This window comes from Entelurus aequoreus, linkage group LG08 (genome assembly GCF_033978785.1).
Source record: "Entelurus aequoreus isolate RoL-2023_Sb linkage group LG08, RoL_Eaeq_v1.1, whole genome shotgun sequence".
Classification (NCBI taxonomy): Eukaryota; Metazoa; Chordata; class Actinopteri; order Syngnathiformes; family Syngnathidae; genus Entelurus; species Entelurus aequoreus.
The window spans coordinates 38,507,064-38,525,855 of record NC_084738.1 but is presented as its reverse complement, the minus strand read 5'-3'; the positions used below and the strand labels follow the sequence as shown (position 1 = coordinate 38,525,855).

The window sequence follows — 18,792 nt, the reverse complement described above, 5'->3', positions numbered from 1 at the left end:
CAAACAGACAACTGTACATCGAGTGAGTCAGTGTACTATTGATCATGATACATGTAGCACCAATGTTCACCGTACTCTACACTACATACACTGTCTGGCTAGCTGTGTACAAACAAAACATGAAATAATACTTTACAGATACTGTAATATGATTGTTCATGTTTTCCAGTCAGTACAGATTAGTATCTATCGCATTGTGTTGGTTTATTACAAATTCAAACGCGATTTAAGTGCTTATTTAAGCTTATTTCTTTACGTAACTAGCTCACGGCTTATACCGTAGCACGCCAATGTGTTGCTACACTAGAAAAAGAGTGTTCGCTCTTACAATAACACAGTTTGGTTATTACACAGGTTACGGAATGTAAATTAAGTATTGTTGACGGTTTTTGAAAGCATTTTAAGGTGATTTAGATGTAGAATTGATTGTTCCCATTAGCTGCATTTCTAGCTACCAAGAACGAGACGATTTTTACATGTTAGACTGCAAAATAAAACAACGTTTGTCTTCTTGTCTCTCATAATGATTGTGAACAATGGGCAAAATTCCCAAAAAAGTGCAGTTCCCCTTTAAAGGCCTACTGAAACCCACTACTACTGACCACACAGTCTGATAGTTTATATATCAATGATGAAATCTTAACATTGCAACACATGCCAATACGGCTGGGTTAACTTGTAAAGTGCAATTTTAAATTCCCCGGGAAACTTCCGGTTGAAAACGTCTATGTATGATGACGTTTGCGCGGGACGTCAATGGTTGAAGCGGAAGTATTGGGACACATTGTATCCCAATACAAACAGCTCTGTTTTCATCGCAAAATTCCACAGTATTCTGGACATCTGTGTTGGTGAATCTTTTGCAATTTGTTTAATGAACAATGAAGACTGCAAAGAAGAAAGCTGTAGGTGCGATCGGTGTATTAGCGGCTGGCTGCAGCAACACAACCAGGAGGACTTTGAGTGGATAGCAGACGCGCTATCCGACGCTAGCCGCCGACCACATCGATGATCGGGTGAAGTCCTTCGTCGCGCCGTCGATCGCTGGAACGCAGGTGAGCACGGGTGTTGATGAGCAGATGAGGGCTGGCTGGCGTAGGTGGATAGCTAATGTTTTTAGCATAGCTCTGTGAGGTCCCGTAGCTAAGTTAGCTTCAATGGCGTCGTTAGCAACAGCATTGTTAAGCTTCGCCAGGCTGGAAAGCATTAACCGTGTAGTTACAGGTCCATGGTTTAATAGTATTGTTGATTTTCTGTCTATCCTTTCAGTCAGGGGCTTATTTCTTTTGTTTCTATCTGCAGTTAAGCCCGATGCTATCACGTTAGCTCCGTAGCTAAAGTGCTTCACCGATGTATTGTCGTGGAGATAAAAGTCACTGTGAATGTCCATTTCGCGTTCTCGACTCATTTTCAAGAGGATATAGTATCCGAGGTGGTTTAAAATACAAATCCTTGATCCACAATAGAAAAAGGAGAAAGTGTGGAATCCAATGAGACCTTGTACCTAAGTTACGGTCAGAGCGAAAAAAGAAAGTCCTGCACTGCACTCGAGTCCTTCACTCTCACGTTCCTCATCCACAAATCTTTCATCCTCACTCAAATTAATGGGGTAATCGTCACTTTCTCGGTCCGAATCGCTCTCGCTGCTGGTGTAAACAATGGGGAAATGTGGGGAGCCCTTCAACCTGCGACGTCACGCTACTTCCGGTACAGGCAAGGCTTTTTTTTATCAGCGACCCAAAGTTGCGAACTTTATCGTCGATGTTCTCTACTAAATCCTTTCAGCAAAAATATGGCAATATCACGAAATGATCAAGTATGACACATAGAATGGATCTGCTATCCCCGTTTAAATAAGAACATTTCATTTCAGTAGGCCTTTAAGGGGTCCAGACAATTTGGTATAGATCTCATCACAAGCCCGTTTACAATTATTTTCCAGGATTTTACCATCCCAGTTGAGTAAGTTCATTTCATTTTGAAGATGCTTTAGACCTGGGGTGTCCAAACCTTTTAACTTCGAGGTCGCATCGGGGTAAAGAAATTTCGCCGGGGGGTCGAAAGACAACTGCATGTAAAGTACCTATATATGTACACATACAGTATATATAGCCCATAAATATTTATGTGTACATATATACATATTATAATATTATATTACATACTTATAAATACTTAAATATATATAATATATACGTTAGGTCAGGAAAAAACACAAGAGGCTATATCATCCCTACAAACCCGTTTTGCAGATTTCCCTGCTCGTCAGACAAAACAGGCTTGTAGGGATGATATAGCCTCTTGTGTTTTTTCCTGACCTAACGTATATTCCGCTCTACCCCGGTATTGAGCACTGTGTAACGGATAAACCACAGAAATCTTGACTATAATATATATATATATATATATTACATACACACAATCAATCAATGTTTATTTATATAGCCCCTAATATATAAAAGCCCTTAAATCACAAGTGACTCAAATGTAAATAAATATACATATATATATATATGTATATACAGTTATGAAGTTTGTGTACTTATATACAGTAGATATTAAATATATGTCTAATGTACCCTATTTTACGAACTATAGAGCACACCTGTCTGTTAGCCGCACCCACTACATTTCAGGGAAAAACAAAAGATTTTGTAAATGTTTATTTACATTTTTTAATTGTTACCAAACGGTGCCTGTAACACAGCAGTAAAACGGCTGATCAAACAAAACAGAAGTCATCGTCATGGACCCACTAGCTGCGGAAGCTAACTCTAAACAGACTCTAACTCCACGGTGACATTTTGGTGAATTTACTGAGGAACGTGAAAGGGACAAGCGGTAGGAAATGGATGGATGGATGGATTTGTGAAACTGAAACAATACAAAAAGAATGCTATTGTAAGCTAATTATACTAACAAACTCATCAAATGTGTTAGCATATTAGCTAGTGCTAACAACGGTCACTTGATTATTACAATAGCAGGTACAAATAAAATGCATGAAAACACTCCTCCAGACATCACACGTGGGACAATTTAGTAAGTATAAACAGTTTTATTGTAAATATTACAAATGTTGCTTGGAGTGATAAATGAAGAATCCGTAAGAGTAGTAACGCTATGGTTGGCTATGGAAGACTGAAAAGCAGGGAAAAAGGCACTTCTGCTAAAATGAAAGGACAGCAGCAACTGCAGTGCCAAACTCGTCCAAAAGATGGCACCATAGCACAAACAATAAAACACCTTCTCATTGCTTGTTTTTTAAATTTATTTTGAAAACTTTTTATTGCCTTCAGCGAAGAAAAATACATATATCAGCTGCACAGTTTTATAAGCCGCAGGGTGCACTGTTTAGGAATAAATTAGCGTTTTATTTAAGTTAAAGTTAAAGTACCAATGATTGTCTCACACACACACACTAGGAGTGGTGACATTTGTCCTCTGCATTTGACCCATCCCCTTGTTCCACCCCCTGGGAGGTAAGGGGAGCAGTGGGCAGCAGCGGTGCCACGCCCGGTAATAATTTTTTGGTGATTTAACCCTTGATGCTGAGTGCCAAGCAGGGAGGTAATGGGTCCCATTTTTATAGTCTTTGGTATGACTCGGCCGTGGTTTGAACTCACAACCTACCGATTTCAGGGCGGACACTCTAACCACAAGGCCACTGAGACCCAAGCAGTAAATTTAGGCATAAACATGTTGGAAGGAGAACAATTTTATTGTTAAACTTCCATCCATCCATCCATCCATTTTATGATGTCTAAAGTTTGGACCCCCCAGCTTTGGACTATGATGAAAAAAGGGTTAACACACGAGCGCGCCACGCCAACAATGAGGTGTCTTGTGATGTACTCACCAGCTGTTGATACCACAAAAAGAGAGAGACCCTCTGCACAGCAGACAAAGGTCCCCCAGACTCACTCTCAGCATCAGGAGCTGGCACTAGGGGCCTCAGGCAATGTGGACGTACGGTCCAATGAAGTTGGACAGTCACAGGATATGGTCTTGTAAGGTATTGGGGAAAAACTGGGAGGCGGGTGGGGTTCAGCCGTCACCTGTAGACAGCAACTGATATCCCTCCAAAAGGGACAGCTAGGTCCCATATGGGGGTGATTAATGTCCACTGCAGCACCTTTGGACCCCAAACACGCCCCCAGCAGATCTCGACAAGACAGACCTCCAGGGCCAAGGACGGTTTCCACTACCGACTCCTAACATTCTTTATTTTGGATTAGTTGCGGCCGAAAGCATCCTCTTTTGTGTGTTTGCAACAGAGGATTTGGTTCATCCTTGCATCTAGGGAGACAGCATCCGTTTATGAAATATCCGATTTAAAACATAGCTCGGTGTCTTCAATGCCCATTTGGTGAAATATCACATTTCAAATGCTTATTTATGTAACAAAGTGACTACACTGTAAAAATACCAGGATTTAACAATTTTTTTCACAGTAAAATACTGTATCATCAAAATTTACTGCAACATTACAACAGATGACTGTAAAAAAATACAACACCCTTGTATTTCACACCAATTAGGTAATTTATTTCACAAATTCAAACCGATTTTGTCTCTTAAGGGGACCGTATGTACGTAAGTGGCAGAATACAGAGTGTACTAAAAATAAAATTACAATTGTGAACTGTGGTGTTTCTTCACCTGGCTCCTCTGTACTCAGACATGCATTCATTTGTGCGAGTGTGTGTTGATTGATGATGGGAAAAGTGGATCATCGAAGCATTGTTTTGAAGTCTGTAAAGCTCTTTGTGTTTTAATTACCTAAATGCATTTCTTTCAATTCATCATAAAATCACACCATTCAGTCACGGTAAATTTCTGTAAATGTTTCTATGAAAGCAATGCCATTATCAGCCCGTAACTTGCTGTGAATTTACAGTGACACATTTTACAGCAAATTACTTTACAAGACATTCACGTATCAGAATCAGAATCACTTTAATAATCCCAGAGGGGAAATTAAGATTTTCAGCACACTCCTATTCAAGAGCAGACAAACATTACAGGGAGACAGGGGAGGATGAAAAAAACAAAAAATTCAGTCTAAGCTTGGGTCCCTGGGGAGGGGGTCCAGACTGAGACCAAGGAAGAAAAAAACCTCATAGCCATAGCACAAACTGTGTGTGAGGGAAACATCAAAGACCACAAAGGACATTAAAGAAATTAAAAGAGCAGAGCTGATGCAACCAGCCACGTCTACACACAGCCACAAAAGTAAAACAAAAAAAATAAACATATACATTGTGGTGACCTCTGCGGTGTTCCACGCCATCGTCTGCTGGGGTGGGCGGAGCATAGCCAGAGACAGGAGCAGACCCAACAAAGCAACCAAGAGAACCGACTCCAACCTCGGCCCCCCACCAACTCTTGGCCAGTGTCCAGTCTGCATGGATGAGCGAGGATACGTCCAAGGAGGCCGAGGTGTCCGATACCTGCTCATTCAGCCAAGACACTGTGAAGCTTGTCCGTCCCGGCGCTCAGCGCCAGCTCCGCAGCCCTGTCTCTCTCCTCCAGTCTCTCCAAACGAACTCTGGTGTGGCAGACAACCAGCAGCTGGTCTCCATGGCCAAAAGGCTCCCGGGAGGCAGATCCACAAGTTCACAAAAAAAGCACCGCAGAAGTCACGAAAAGTGCCAAAGGGTCCCCAACCAAAAGGCAAAAAAACCCACATGAAAACTAGAAGGAAACATCAGAAACACAAAAGGATGACACAAGAGCACAGAGCTCCTGCCAACAGCAGCCACTACAGTGGCGCCATCTTGGGAAAAAAAATATAATAATAAAATAAAATTAATAATAATCGACAGAACCAACTTGATTGGGTAAAGTAAAGTCAGTCTCAGAATATGTAGTTAGAGCCTTTTATTAGCTGCAATAATTCATTGTACGGTCTTCAATGCACTACATGCTCTGCTCCAGTCACCTAACACTTCATTGACAAGCGTGTGCGTCTCAGAGATTAGGTCAGCTGTTGCATGCGGGGAGCAGACTGTCATCTGCAGGCGCTGACATGGTTAAAAGTCAAGACAGAAACAGCAGCGATCCCAGTTCACAGTAAACCCTCAAACTCAACAGGGGCTATTAAAGGTCTGCATACAACAGGGGTTAGCATCATAGACAACTTTCATTCCTACTAAGGCTGTGTCTTTAATGGAATACTTCACAATTGAAAGGGAGAGAAAAGAGAAGAAGCGGGCGAATACTACGAACGTGCGCACTACGACAGCACTAAACTGTCAAAATGTGCACCCTCAAGTACTAAGTACACAGTAAGGAGTTTACTGATTGAAGTATTCCATTTAAGACACAGAAGTTTTTCATTATCGCACTATTAACATAAAAACCGTCAATTCACTGAGGAGACAATTTTAGTAGAAAAAAGAAAAGCTGGTTGAACATGATCCTCGTTACAACTCATCAGATCACATATCAACAAATCATTTGAATGTAAAATTGTTGAAATGATTTCACAGCATCCCACTCTGCTTTTGGGAAAATACTGACAAAGCACGTGCAGCATTTTAGCGCTGCTGTCAACAACCCACTAATTATTTACTATAATGAATTACTTTGCCCATGTCATTGTGATTATCTCAATAATACCCTGTATTGTCATGGGAAACGCATACAAACGGTAAATAAGAAAAATGTGCGTCAATATATGAATTGTGAATTATCTACCTGCATTACATCAGGTGTTTCAACGTTTTCCACCAAAAAGTGAAAAATTGAAGGAATTGTGGGTGACTTTGATGTTCCCCTTTTGTATATAAAACACTGAAACCAATCCAATTTAAGTAATTTTTTTCTCTTTTGGGTGAGGCTCTAATCCTTCGTTTAGTTCTGATGTGGATATTGTTCATTTTTATTTTTAGAATGTGCAATGGACCTATAAAAAAAGTCACACTTTCACCACCCCTGCATTACATTGTTAATGGTTCGTTATAGAACTTATTTTAACTTCGCAATTTTACCGCAAACTTAAACAAATGTAGTCTTAGTTCATATGTCTGTGTTGGCAGCCCACAATTGATCTAAACGAGTACAATTAAAAAGAGTTGATATACTGCAGAGGAGGAGCGCCAATGTGTTTAACAAAAATAGCTAAGGAGGTACATTTAAACAAACGGGCAAAATGGCACAAATTGTAAACATAAACAGAGTGTGCAAGACTCTTTCCGCAATTAAGTGAAGCAAAAGAAACACTTTCTAAATACAGATTGGTTTTTGGGAATGTTTCCGAAGTGGGACACAGGGGTGTGGGGGTGTGAGTACCAGTATGTATTAACCCTCCCTTGCTGTGACTCTGGGCTCAGCCAGTGAGCTGTGAACGATGCTGACGATGGATTCCAAGCCCTCTCCTTTCAAAAACGTGTGATGGTCACCCTCAATGACGTGGACTGACACTTTGCTGTCGCACACCTAGGAAAAAAACGCAAGTCATTATAATACTTTTTTTTATATTTATGTGAATAAAATAAGTAATTCAGAATGTCAAAAACCCCCAAAGATTTTGAATATAAATATACTCAAACGCGATTAAGGGAAATACTGGAAGTATTTGACACCCATTCTGATTGGTTATGTGTACAAATATTTGTCCCTTTTAGAAAAATAGATCTGTCAAAGGTCATCAGGGATAATATTGTAGACCTGCACAAGACTGGATTGGACTGCAAGATTATCAAGAAGCTTGGCGAGAAAGACTATTAGTGCAAATAATTTATAAATAGAATAAAAACAAGTAGTAAGCAAAAGTACTAAGTCACTTTTTGCATTGATATCAAATACTCCAAATACCAATTTCACTAAATCAAATACAAATGATTCTATTTTTTCAGATTTTTTTGGTTTTACATTGTGTCTCTCTCTGTCAGTGGTCATCCCTACAGTGACCTATGCCTGTGAGACATGGATGAAGACATCAACCATTACAAACAAGCTGGATGTCTTCCACCGACGGTGCCTCAGATACATCTTGAGGATCTCATGGAGAGACCACATCAGCAATGAAGAGGTGATGAGAAGGGCAGGGGTAGCACCATTGCCTAATATAGTCTCTGATATGAGAAGGAGAATGACTGGACACGTACTCCGACTGCCAAAAGAGAGACCGGCAAGTGTGGCAATGGACTGGGTGCCAGAAGGGGGAAAGAGGAAGAGAGGACGGCCAAAGAAGACGTGGAGACAAACAGCCAAGGAAGACCTGAGAGAGATGGGAGTCAGCTGGCATGGAGCAAGAAGGGTCGCCAGTGACCGGAACAAATGGAGGGGACTCGTCGCCCAATGTTCCAACAGGAATGGGAGGAACTAAGTCTAAGTAAGTCTCTCTCTGTTACAACAAAACCACCATAAAATTCGCATTGGCGCGCACGCACGCACACACAGACACGCACACTTCCTGCACTTTTTTTTGGAATTTTGCCTATCATTCACAATCATTATGTAAGACAGGTGTCATGATCTGGCATGTTCTGCTTTGTGTTGCAGTGCCTAGTTTTCAGGTCACAGGGCAGAGCCACCTTCATGCACACCTGATACCCAATTCCTCCTGACTACTTGAGCTCTCCAGTCCAGTCACAAGTACATTTTTAATGGTTCAACCTTCCAGTCATGTTTATCTCCTCTCTTTGGCTCCACTCACGCTTCTTGTTCCTGTGGCTCTGACCCGGCGCTGCTGTGTAGTGTTAACTGTTTCCTCTCCATACCTTTTGTGTGCAATTTATTTTTCTCCACACATTTTGTGTGCATCATTAGTTGTTTTTATTCACTCCTTTTTGAGTTATTATTTTTATTATTTCTTCTCTGTGTTGGAGTCCTACTCCAGCAAAAGCCAATCGTCACAACAAGAACACATAAGTAAAAGCGATCAAAAGTTCGCTTCAAATGGAGCCTGTGGGAATCCCTCTATTAATGCCCTTAAAAACATCCAAACACCTCCTAAAAAACATACAAACACCTCAATTAAGGCTTAGTATACATCAGTGGTCACCAACCTTTTCGAGCCCAAGATCCCTGGTCTAAGACAAAAACCAAAGCAATATCTATCCCTGCGTAAACTATGCTGTATATGTATGTATATATATATATATGTATTATATATATATATACACACATACACATACACATATATGTATATATAAATACATCTATACATACACATATACACACACATATATATATATATAAATACACATATGTATATATATACAGTATATAAATACATATATACACATATATATGTATATATATATATATACACATATGTATATACACATACATGTGTATATATATATATATATATATACACACACACACATATATGTGTGTGTATATATATATATATATATATGTATATATATATACACACATATATATGTGTGTATATATATACACACATATATGTGTGTGTATATATATATATATACACACATATATATGTGTGTATATATATACACACATATATGTGTGTGTATATATATATATATACACACATATATATGTGTGTATATATATACACACATATATGTGTGTGTATATATATGTATATATATATATATATATATATATATATATATATATATATATATATATATATATATATATATATATATATATATATATATGTGTATATATATATATATATATATATATATATATATATATATATATATATATATATACACACACATATGTGTATATATATAGATATATATGTTCTGGGGTTAAAATGTGTGCCTGTTGGCGAGTGTGTGGGTCATTAGGGGTGTCACTGATGTCATATTAATACTTTTTTGTCCTAATATTTTCGCAATCGACCGGCAGGGTCCAATAGATCGACGGGTTGGGGACCCCTGATACTGTATACCTGATGTAAGTATATATGTAATGTAGCACATTCATAGTAAGATGTATTATTTACGTATTTTGATCATTTCAAGCATACGCGGTGCATTAATTTCACAAATGCATCATGTCATTTGCTTTATCCTTCAACAACATTACTGATTATTACTAACTGCAGATTTCATGGGAGACAACAAACATAATAAAATATAATTTACTATAAAATGACTGCTGTCATTAGGATGCAGATGTTCATATATTCCCATTTAGATGAAGAATTAATCGAAATCCTTGCAAGAAAAAAAATGGGGGTGGAACCAAGCGTCTTTTTGTGTCTTTCTCGCCATTTATGTCTGAATTGTATGCCAAAATTGACCAACTTGTTTGAAATATGTCCCTCATCCTTCTACTATCAGATGAGATATAATAACAATATCACTGATACTTGGTCAATATTCAAGTCATAAAATGTAAATGGAGTACTGTTGGCACTTTTTGATGTTTTTTATGGGGGAAATAGAGGACCTCCCATTGACTCCATTGTAAGCGGACTTTTATTTACGTTGATTTACAAGTTAGTATGCATAAAAAATAAAGTATGTCTTCATGTCTTACATAATGATTGTGAACGATAGGTAAATTAAAAAAAAAAGTGCAGTTCCCCTTTTAGATTCGTGAAAAATGTAACAAAATTATATTATTACATTATCAAAAAAAGATGGACTGTAAAGTGGAGTAAATTTACAAAATTCACAGGGATTAAAATACTTATTTTCCCATGCAATGTGATATTAATGGCCGTTACCTCGCTGAGCTTGTAGTCGGCTCCCAGGCTTTGTCCGTATTCACTGCTGGTTTTGGCGCGCAGTAGCATCACGTTGCCGTTGTATTTGGTCGCTGGGATGTAAGTGTCTGCTGCCTTCAACTTGTAGTAAAATGTTGTGGCTGCAAAGTGCAGCAAGTCTCTACTGATGTCCTTATGGGTGGACGTGATGAGGTCCACGGCTGCGTTGACACGGGCCTCCAAGTCCAGCAGTGGCAGAAGAGTCTCCAGGAGCTGATGGGTAAGCGCATATTGGAAAGTTGGTTACGTATCGACTGAAATATTTTTGTCTTTGCTTAGTTTTTTCAAATGAGTTAACTTGTGTGATTAATCACGAATACACTTGGATTAACCATGCAATTTACAAGCTCTTTTAACTTAAGCGCTATGCGGTCAGTGTTTAAATAAATGTATAAGTCAGTGTACAAATGAGTGAGGAGAGACTGGTGTCCAAAATATATCCTGAACGAGAGCACATTCTACCAAGTCAAATTTCTTGTGTGTTAAACATACTTGACCAATAAATATGATTCTGATTTATAAATTGACCGTGTGTGTGTGTGAATGAGCCATATACATTACGGCAGATAGCATTATCATAATAAATACATGAGGGGAAACGTGCTGTAACAATGCACTAGTGATTACTCGTTATTAGCAATAAAATCAAAGCAAAGCTCAGATTTGTACTTTGTGGTTAGCTTTTATGAATTAACCACAGACACTTATTGTTGTACATTACATTGGCAAGGGATGGGCATAACAGCTCAATTATCACAGAGATGAGCGTTATGAATTCAAAGTGTGTTGCCTAAGGACATAACGGACGTGACTAAGATGGAGGAAGCTGGAATTGAACCTGGAACCCTCAAGTTGTTGGCACGGCCGCTGTACCATTTACGTCACGTCGCGCCGCCACCCTCCAGTTGGTCGACATAAAGGAGTTGTCGACATACAGTGCATCAGGAAAGCATTCACAGCACTTTCTCCACCACATTACAGCCTTATTTGAAAATAAAATAAATTCATTTTTGTCCTCTAAATTCTACACACAAAATCCACATAATGACAATGTGAAAACTTTTTAAAAAAATATAAATTTCTTTAAGTATTCACAGCCTTTACTCAATACTTTGTTGGTGCACCTTTGGCAGCAATTACAGCCTCAAGTCTTTTTGAATACGATGCCACAAGCTTGGCACATCTATCTTTGAGCAGTTTGGCCCAGTTCTCTTTGTAGCACCTCTCAAGCTCCTTCAGGTTGAATGGGAAGTGTTCGTTTTCATCCAGGATGTCTCTGTACTTTGCTGCATTCATATTTCTCTCTATCCTCCTGACTAGTGCCCAGTTCCTGCCGCTGAAAAGCATCCCCACAGCATGATGCTGCCACCACCATGCTTCACTGTAGGGATGGTATTGGCCTGGTGATGAGCGGTGCCTGGTTTCCTCCAAACATGATGTCTGGCATTCACGCCAAACACTTTGGTCTCATCAGACCAGAGAATTTTGTTTTGGCATGGTCAGAGAGTCTTTCAGGTGCATTTTGGCAAACTTTTTACTAAGAAATGGTTTCCGTCTGGCCACTATATCATCCAGGCCTGATTGGTGGATTGCTGCAGAGATGGTTGTCCTTTGGAAGGTTCGCCTCTCTCCACAGAGGAATGCTGTAGCCCTGACAGAGTGACCATTGGTTCTTGTTCATCCCCCTGACTAGACTAAGATGAATGCAGCAATGAACAGAGACACCCTGGATGAAAACCAACACTTCCCATCCAACCTGATGGAGTTTGAGAGGTGCTGCAAAGAAGAATGGGCCAAACTGCCCAAAGATAGGTGTGCCAAGCTTGTGGCATCGTATTCATAAAGACTTGAGGCTGTAATTTCTGCCAAAGGTGCATCAACAAAGTATTGAGCAAAGGCTGTGAAAACTTAAGTACATGTGATTTTCTTTTTTTAAATACATTTGCAAAAAAAAAAAACACATTTGTGAACATTATCAATATTGGGGAATTGTTCATAGACATTTGAGGGCAAAAATGAATGTATTCAATTTTAGAGTAAGGCTGTAACATAACAAAATGTGGAAAAAGTGAAGCGCTGTGAATACTTTCCAGATGTACTGTAAGCAGGATAAACTGTACTTGGCTCCAACGACGAGAGACAGAATGTTTATTTTGTCCCAATTCATTTACACATCTGAAGCACAACATGTCAATTTACACAATACTCGCAATAAGATGACAGGATATGTTATTTAATCATGGCTGAACAAGGAAATGTTGATAAAGTGTGGCATCCATTGTCTCTTAAGAGTCTTACAAATAAGTGCAGGTTCTTATTCTCAATTATTCTCAAGCCGTGTTGTTATAATTCTATATAAAAACGTTTCACCCTTGAAACTGAAAACCTCGCATAAAATGTTGTGACCTCCGCTCACGTTTCAGAAGTTTACCTTGTTGTACTCAGTGCCAGTGAACTGCTGGATGAAGGCGCACAAGGCTTCAGTTTCAGCCTCAGACTCTTTGTTAGGTGTCAGCTTGGCTCTGTAGCTCTGCAAAGCAAAATCCTCGGTTATTTTGACATTAAACAGAGAACACAGAGTTAAACCTGGGGTACTTGAATCTTGTGTCACCAGGCAGAATTCCAAATGTAAATCTCACCCCCCACTCTGTGCACCACGCTGATAGTCCCTCCCACACAAAATTGCGTGTCCAAAGTTAGTCCAAGACTGGCCCGCAATGCCCTCCATCTTGAATACGCCGGACCAATATTTATTTGAGTTTTGGCTCTTTTTGTTTTTTTCAGACGTACAGCCTCTTTCTTTTCTTCCTCTGATTACCTCTTTTTGGGTTTTTAGCAGTATATGCTGTAACAGCAAGCGAAGGTATTGTCAACTTTCCAGGTGAATGTTCGGCAGCCATGTTTTACTGAAACAAGTTTGCACCGTGGCACACTACACTATATATCACATCAGCCAATGAGGAGGCTCCTTCGTGGGCTCTGCTCACCCCTCCTTTCGCTAACTCAGAGGTGTCAAACGTACGGCCCACGGGCCTGAGCAGGTTTTATCCGGTCCGCCAGATGAGTTTGCTAAGTATAAAAATGACCTGAAATTTTTGAATGAAAGAAACTGCTGTTTTAAATGTGTCTTACTGGATGTCGCAACAGCAATTCTTTGTTGTCAATGTTTGGACACTACGTACTTACGCAGCTTATTAGTTATAGTATACAACATGTGGACTGTTACGTTCATGTCTTGATTGTCAAAGATGTTGTTGGTAATGTAACCTGTGACATTTCTACACCCCCAAAAATGCTTTTGATAATCCGTATATTTCGTGTTGTACTTATGACCGTGGGGACACATTTTCTTGGCGCACAAATATGCTGAAATAATATGGATCCTCTTCTTACTTCATGTGTGATTAATGAAACGAGTCCAAACTCTCGGGAGACATTAAACCCCCCTCCTCCCTCCGTGGGAGGGAGGCGATTTGGGTGCCCGAAACCCCCCGCTCGGAAGCGGATGCCGGTTCCGAAAGGCGAGCGGCCTCTTTCGCCCCTATACCCAGGTCGTACGACCGATTTGCACGTCAGCACCGCTGCGGGCCTCCACCAGAGTTTCCTCTGGCTTCGCCCTGCCCAGGCATAGTTCACCGGGCAGCAAGTCACAATATATGTCACCTTGAAGCCTCCAGCCAGTTTTTGTAAATAATAGTTTTGTTGTAGATCAGTTCAGGAAAATGTGTAAATAAGAATAAAAACATCCTGTTATTTGATTTGGATTGTATTATTCATTTCGTCTTTTGATGGAATAAAAATGAACACTAATGGGAGAATTTTACAACTCAAATCCAGCAATCATTATGATAAACATTTATCACATAATTTATTCAGAAAGTATGAATAACGACAAATGAAAATAGAATACTTTCAACCGCAACATGTAAACGTAAAAAAAACCCATTATGATTTGTCCAATTTCAGAATGTGCTTGGGATATTTTTAAACAAAGAAAACAATCTGACGTTGTCTTTATTCTTAAGTTATTGTGCCATGATCTGATTAGTCTGCCCCACTTGGGAAAAGATTTTCCTCTATGTGGCCCCTGAGCTGAAATGAGTTTGACACCCGCGCTCTAAATCCTGTGATTGGATCTGGAGGGGTTGATCGCTGAAAAAAGACAAATGAATTTGTCTTCCAGGATTTTATTTACTAAAACACTTAATTCTAAGGCACGGACAGCACGCAGACGTAAATATATATCTATATATTTTTTTAGAAATAATTACTGTTACAATATACTGTATGATGCTAATATTATTTTTTTTCCAGTTGCAAAATATAACTTAGGTACCCCATCTTTAATAGGGGATTGACTTATTATAACCAACATGGAATAGGTGACAGTTCGTGTTCCAAACTCAGGTTTTGAGCAAAAGTTGGTCTTTAAGTTGAACTGAATTGTATAGATAGCACATGACTCTACAAGTTTTATGACTTTGTTCCATCTTCAGCAATATAAACGCTACATTTCCACACAGAAATTGACAGCCTTATGCTTTTATTCTTGTGATTGCCTGTCTGTCTCTTCCCCAGATGTAACAACAAGCCACGCTTGAACATCAGCTGCAGCAGGAAGACGCCGGATAGTTCACTGCTCATTCACGATTCCTTGTCGCTCCTGTGTGTATTTTGGTTCCATCTGTATTTCTCTGCATGATTCCTTACGTACAGTTACAGATAGTGGCTGCTTTCTGTACAGCGTTTTATGATAGTCACGTCTCGTTACCTATTCCTCCAACCCCTTTCTGGTAGGTATGGTTGAGAATGTTATGCGCTGTGTTTTCCTGCCTTCCCAAAGTGATTTAGTTTTACATTCCCACCCCCACTTTGTCCACCAGTGCTTACGAACTTTGCCAATGCAATAGAAGTCGTTTTTTGGCTGCGCATTTGCATTCAAAACCAACCTCCCAGCCACCGAACCTCACAGGCACAAAAAACTGCGGTTGGATTGAATTGTTTTCCAGAGTGAATCTGACAAGTATTTCGAATCAGTGAATGTTCTTAGTTTGTTTGATGTTAATCTTGAACATAATGTGGATTTCACAGTCTACTTGCATCACTAACCTGTGTGTAGGCTGCCACATAAGAGTGTGATCCATCAAACAGAAAAAGATGCTCCACAGGCCGTTTCTGGTTCTGCAGCTGAGAGCACATTTCAAACGCCACACAGGCACCAAACGAGTAGCCAGCAATTTGATACAGCCCGTCTGGCTGAACTTGTCTGATGCAGTCCACGTAGTACGCCGCCAGGGACTGGATGCTGTCCAAAGGAGCAGCTGGAAAAGGAAGGGAGGAACATTATGAATACTTTTTTAATTATACCAATACAGCAACAAATACATATGGCAGATTGTCAAAATGAGCAAGATAGGGTTATTTAACTAAATTGTTCTGGGGGGCCACCTTTCCATAAAGCTAAAAAGTGGGGGGCTGGACTTCTTTCACTATTATTTTCAGTTTGAGAACCAACGTCCTCTGCAGCGGACATTTGGTTTGGTCCATTTTGTCAGGAGGTTAACATTTCAATTCAAGGATCTGCCATACCTTAAGAGTTTTACTTTACCGACATCAGTTGCTAGTCATAAATTAAAATACAAGCGATATGCCAAGATCCTCTAAACAAAAGGTGCGCTTTGTCGTTTTTAAATACATACTGCAAAAAAGCTAGTCAAAAACAGGTTTGACTGTATGTGTGTGTATGTATATATATATATATATATATATATATATATATATATATATATATATACAAATATATATACAAATATATATATATATATATATTATATATACACACTGAACATACACACACATATATATATATACACACAAATACATACATATATATACACACACACACATATATATTTATAAATATATATATGTGTGTATATATATATATATATATATATATGCGTGTGTGTGTGTATATATATATATACACGCACATATATATATATGTGTGTATATATGTGTATACTGTATATATAAATATATATATGCGTGTGTGTGTATATATATATATATATATATATACACACACCACACATATACATACAGTACATATATATACATACATTACATTTATATATACATTCAATGGGTTTTCGTTATTTTCATGACTATTTACATTGTAGATTGTCACTGAAGGCATCAAAACTATGAATGAACACATGTGGAGTTAGGTACTTAACAAAAAAAGGTGAATATACTGAAATAACTGAAAACATGTCTAATATTCTAGTTTCTTCAAAATAGCCACCCTTTGCTCCGATTACTGTTTTGCACACTCGTGGCATTCTCTCGATGAGCTTCAAGAGGTAGTCACCTGAAATGGTTTTCACTTCACAGGTGTCATAGTTTTGATGCCTTCAGTGACAATGTAAATAGTCATGAAAATAAAGAAAACACATTGAAATGAGAAGGTGTGTCCAAACTTTACATATACACACACACACCCATATTAGGGGTGTAAAAATTAATCGGTACAAACGGATAACCAATTTTAACTTTAAAAATATGAATGCATCGTTTGGCAAGCCTCTGGACTGATCTATATATAGTATGGATCGGTTGATACCCAGTTGGAAAGTTATGGATCGGTTGGTTGTGGATCTGATACAACATATGGCTACTCTAATCCTGCGAGACTTCTGTGATGACGTAATACGAGAATACCATGAAATATAAACCAATCAGAAGTAATGTCTTTATTATTCACACACACCTCAGCTCAGTGTTGTCATCTTGGCGACTTTCTCGCTAAATCTAAAATCTTTCCAACTTCTCTCAGTGACTTACTTTCTTAAACAAATCTAGCAATTATTTTTGGATGTTTGGTGACATGAAAGTACGTAACACTCTAATGTCCTCAACATACAAGCGGTGCCCTGTCTACGGAATGTCTGCTCTTAAACAACTTGTACTGAAAACACATTTTGTTGTACTTTTAAGTGCAATGACAATGAAGTCCATTCCATTCTCGGCAGAGGAGAGAGGAGACTAGGGCTATGAATCTTTGGGTGTCCCACGATTCGATTCAATATCGATTCTTGGGGTCACGATTCGATTCAAAATCGATTTGTTTTCAATTCAACACGATTCAAAAACGATTTTTTTTCCCGATTCAAAACGATTCTCTATTCATTCAATACATAGGATTTCAGCAGGATCTACCCCAGTCTGCTGACATGCAAGCAGAGTAGTAGATTTTTGTAAAAAGCTTTTTATAATTGTAAAGGACAATGTTTTATCAACTGATTGCAATAATGTAAATTTGTTTAACTATTAAATGAACCAAAAATATGACTTATTTTATCTTTGTGAAAATATTGGACAGTGTGTTGTCAAGCTTATGAGATGCGATGCAAGTGTAAACCACTGTGACACTATTGTTCATTTTTTTATAAATGTCTAATGATAATGTCAATGAGGGATTTTTAATCACTGCTATGTTGAAATTGTAACTAATATTGATACTGTTGTTGATAATATTCATTTTTGTTTCACTACTTTTGGTTTGTTATGTGTCGTGTTTGTGTCTCCTCTCAATTGCTCTGTTTATTGCAGTTCTCTGAGTGTTGCTGGGTCGGGTTTGGTTTTGGAATTGGATTGCATTGTTATGGTATTGCTGTGTATTATTTTGTTGGATTGATTAATACAAAATAAATTAAAAAATTAAAAAAATAAATAAATCAATCAATCAATGTTTATTTATATAGCCCTAAATCACAAGTGTCTCAAAGGGCTGTACAAGCCACAACGACATCCTCGGTACAGAGCCCACATACGGGCGAGGAAAAACTCACCCCAGTGGGACGTCGGTGAATGACTATGAGAAACCTTGGAGAGGACCGCATATGTGGGTACCCCCCCCCCCCTCTAGGGGAGGGGGAGGGGGGGGGGGTTGATTTTTTAAAAATGAGAATCGATTCTGAATCGCACAACATGAGAATCGCGATTCGAATTCGAATCGATTTTTTTCCCACACCCCTAGAGGAGACCCACACCACACTCTGTGCAAAGCTGCCGCTGTT

General features: G+C 38.9%; 1 protein-coding gene across 1 annotated transcript in view; it reads right to left on the bottom strand.

Annotated features, from left to right (window-relative positions):
- Window positions 1-4,521: 4,521 nt before the first annotated feature.
- The window catches only part of fasn (fatty acid synthase), a 93,792-nt gene continuing 79,521 nt past the window's right edge, over window positions 4,522-18,792 (bottom strand). Inside the window, exons 40-43 of the mRNA XM_062056439.1 lie at window positions 15,821-16,032; window positions 13,143-13,241; window positions 10,673-10,924; window positions 4,522-7,443 (exon numbers count right to left, since the gene is read on the bottom strand). Coding sequence (XP_061912423.1) covers window positions 7,306-7,443; window positions 10,673-10,924; window positions 13,143-13,241; window positions 15,821-16,032 — 701 coding nt within the window. The 3' untranslated portion in view covers window positions 4,522-7,305. The remainder of the gene's footprint in view (window positions 7,444-10,672; window positions 10,925-13,142; window positions 13,242-15,820; window positions 16,033-18,792) is intronic.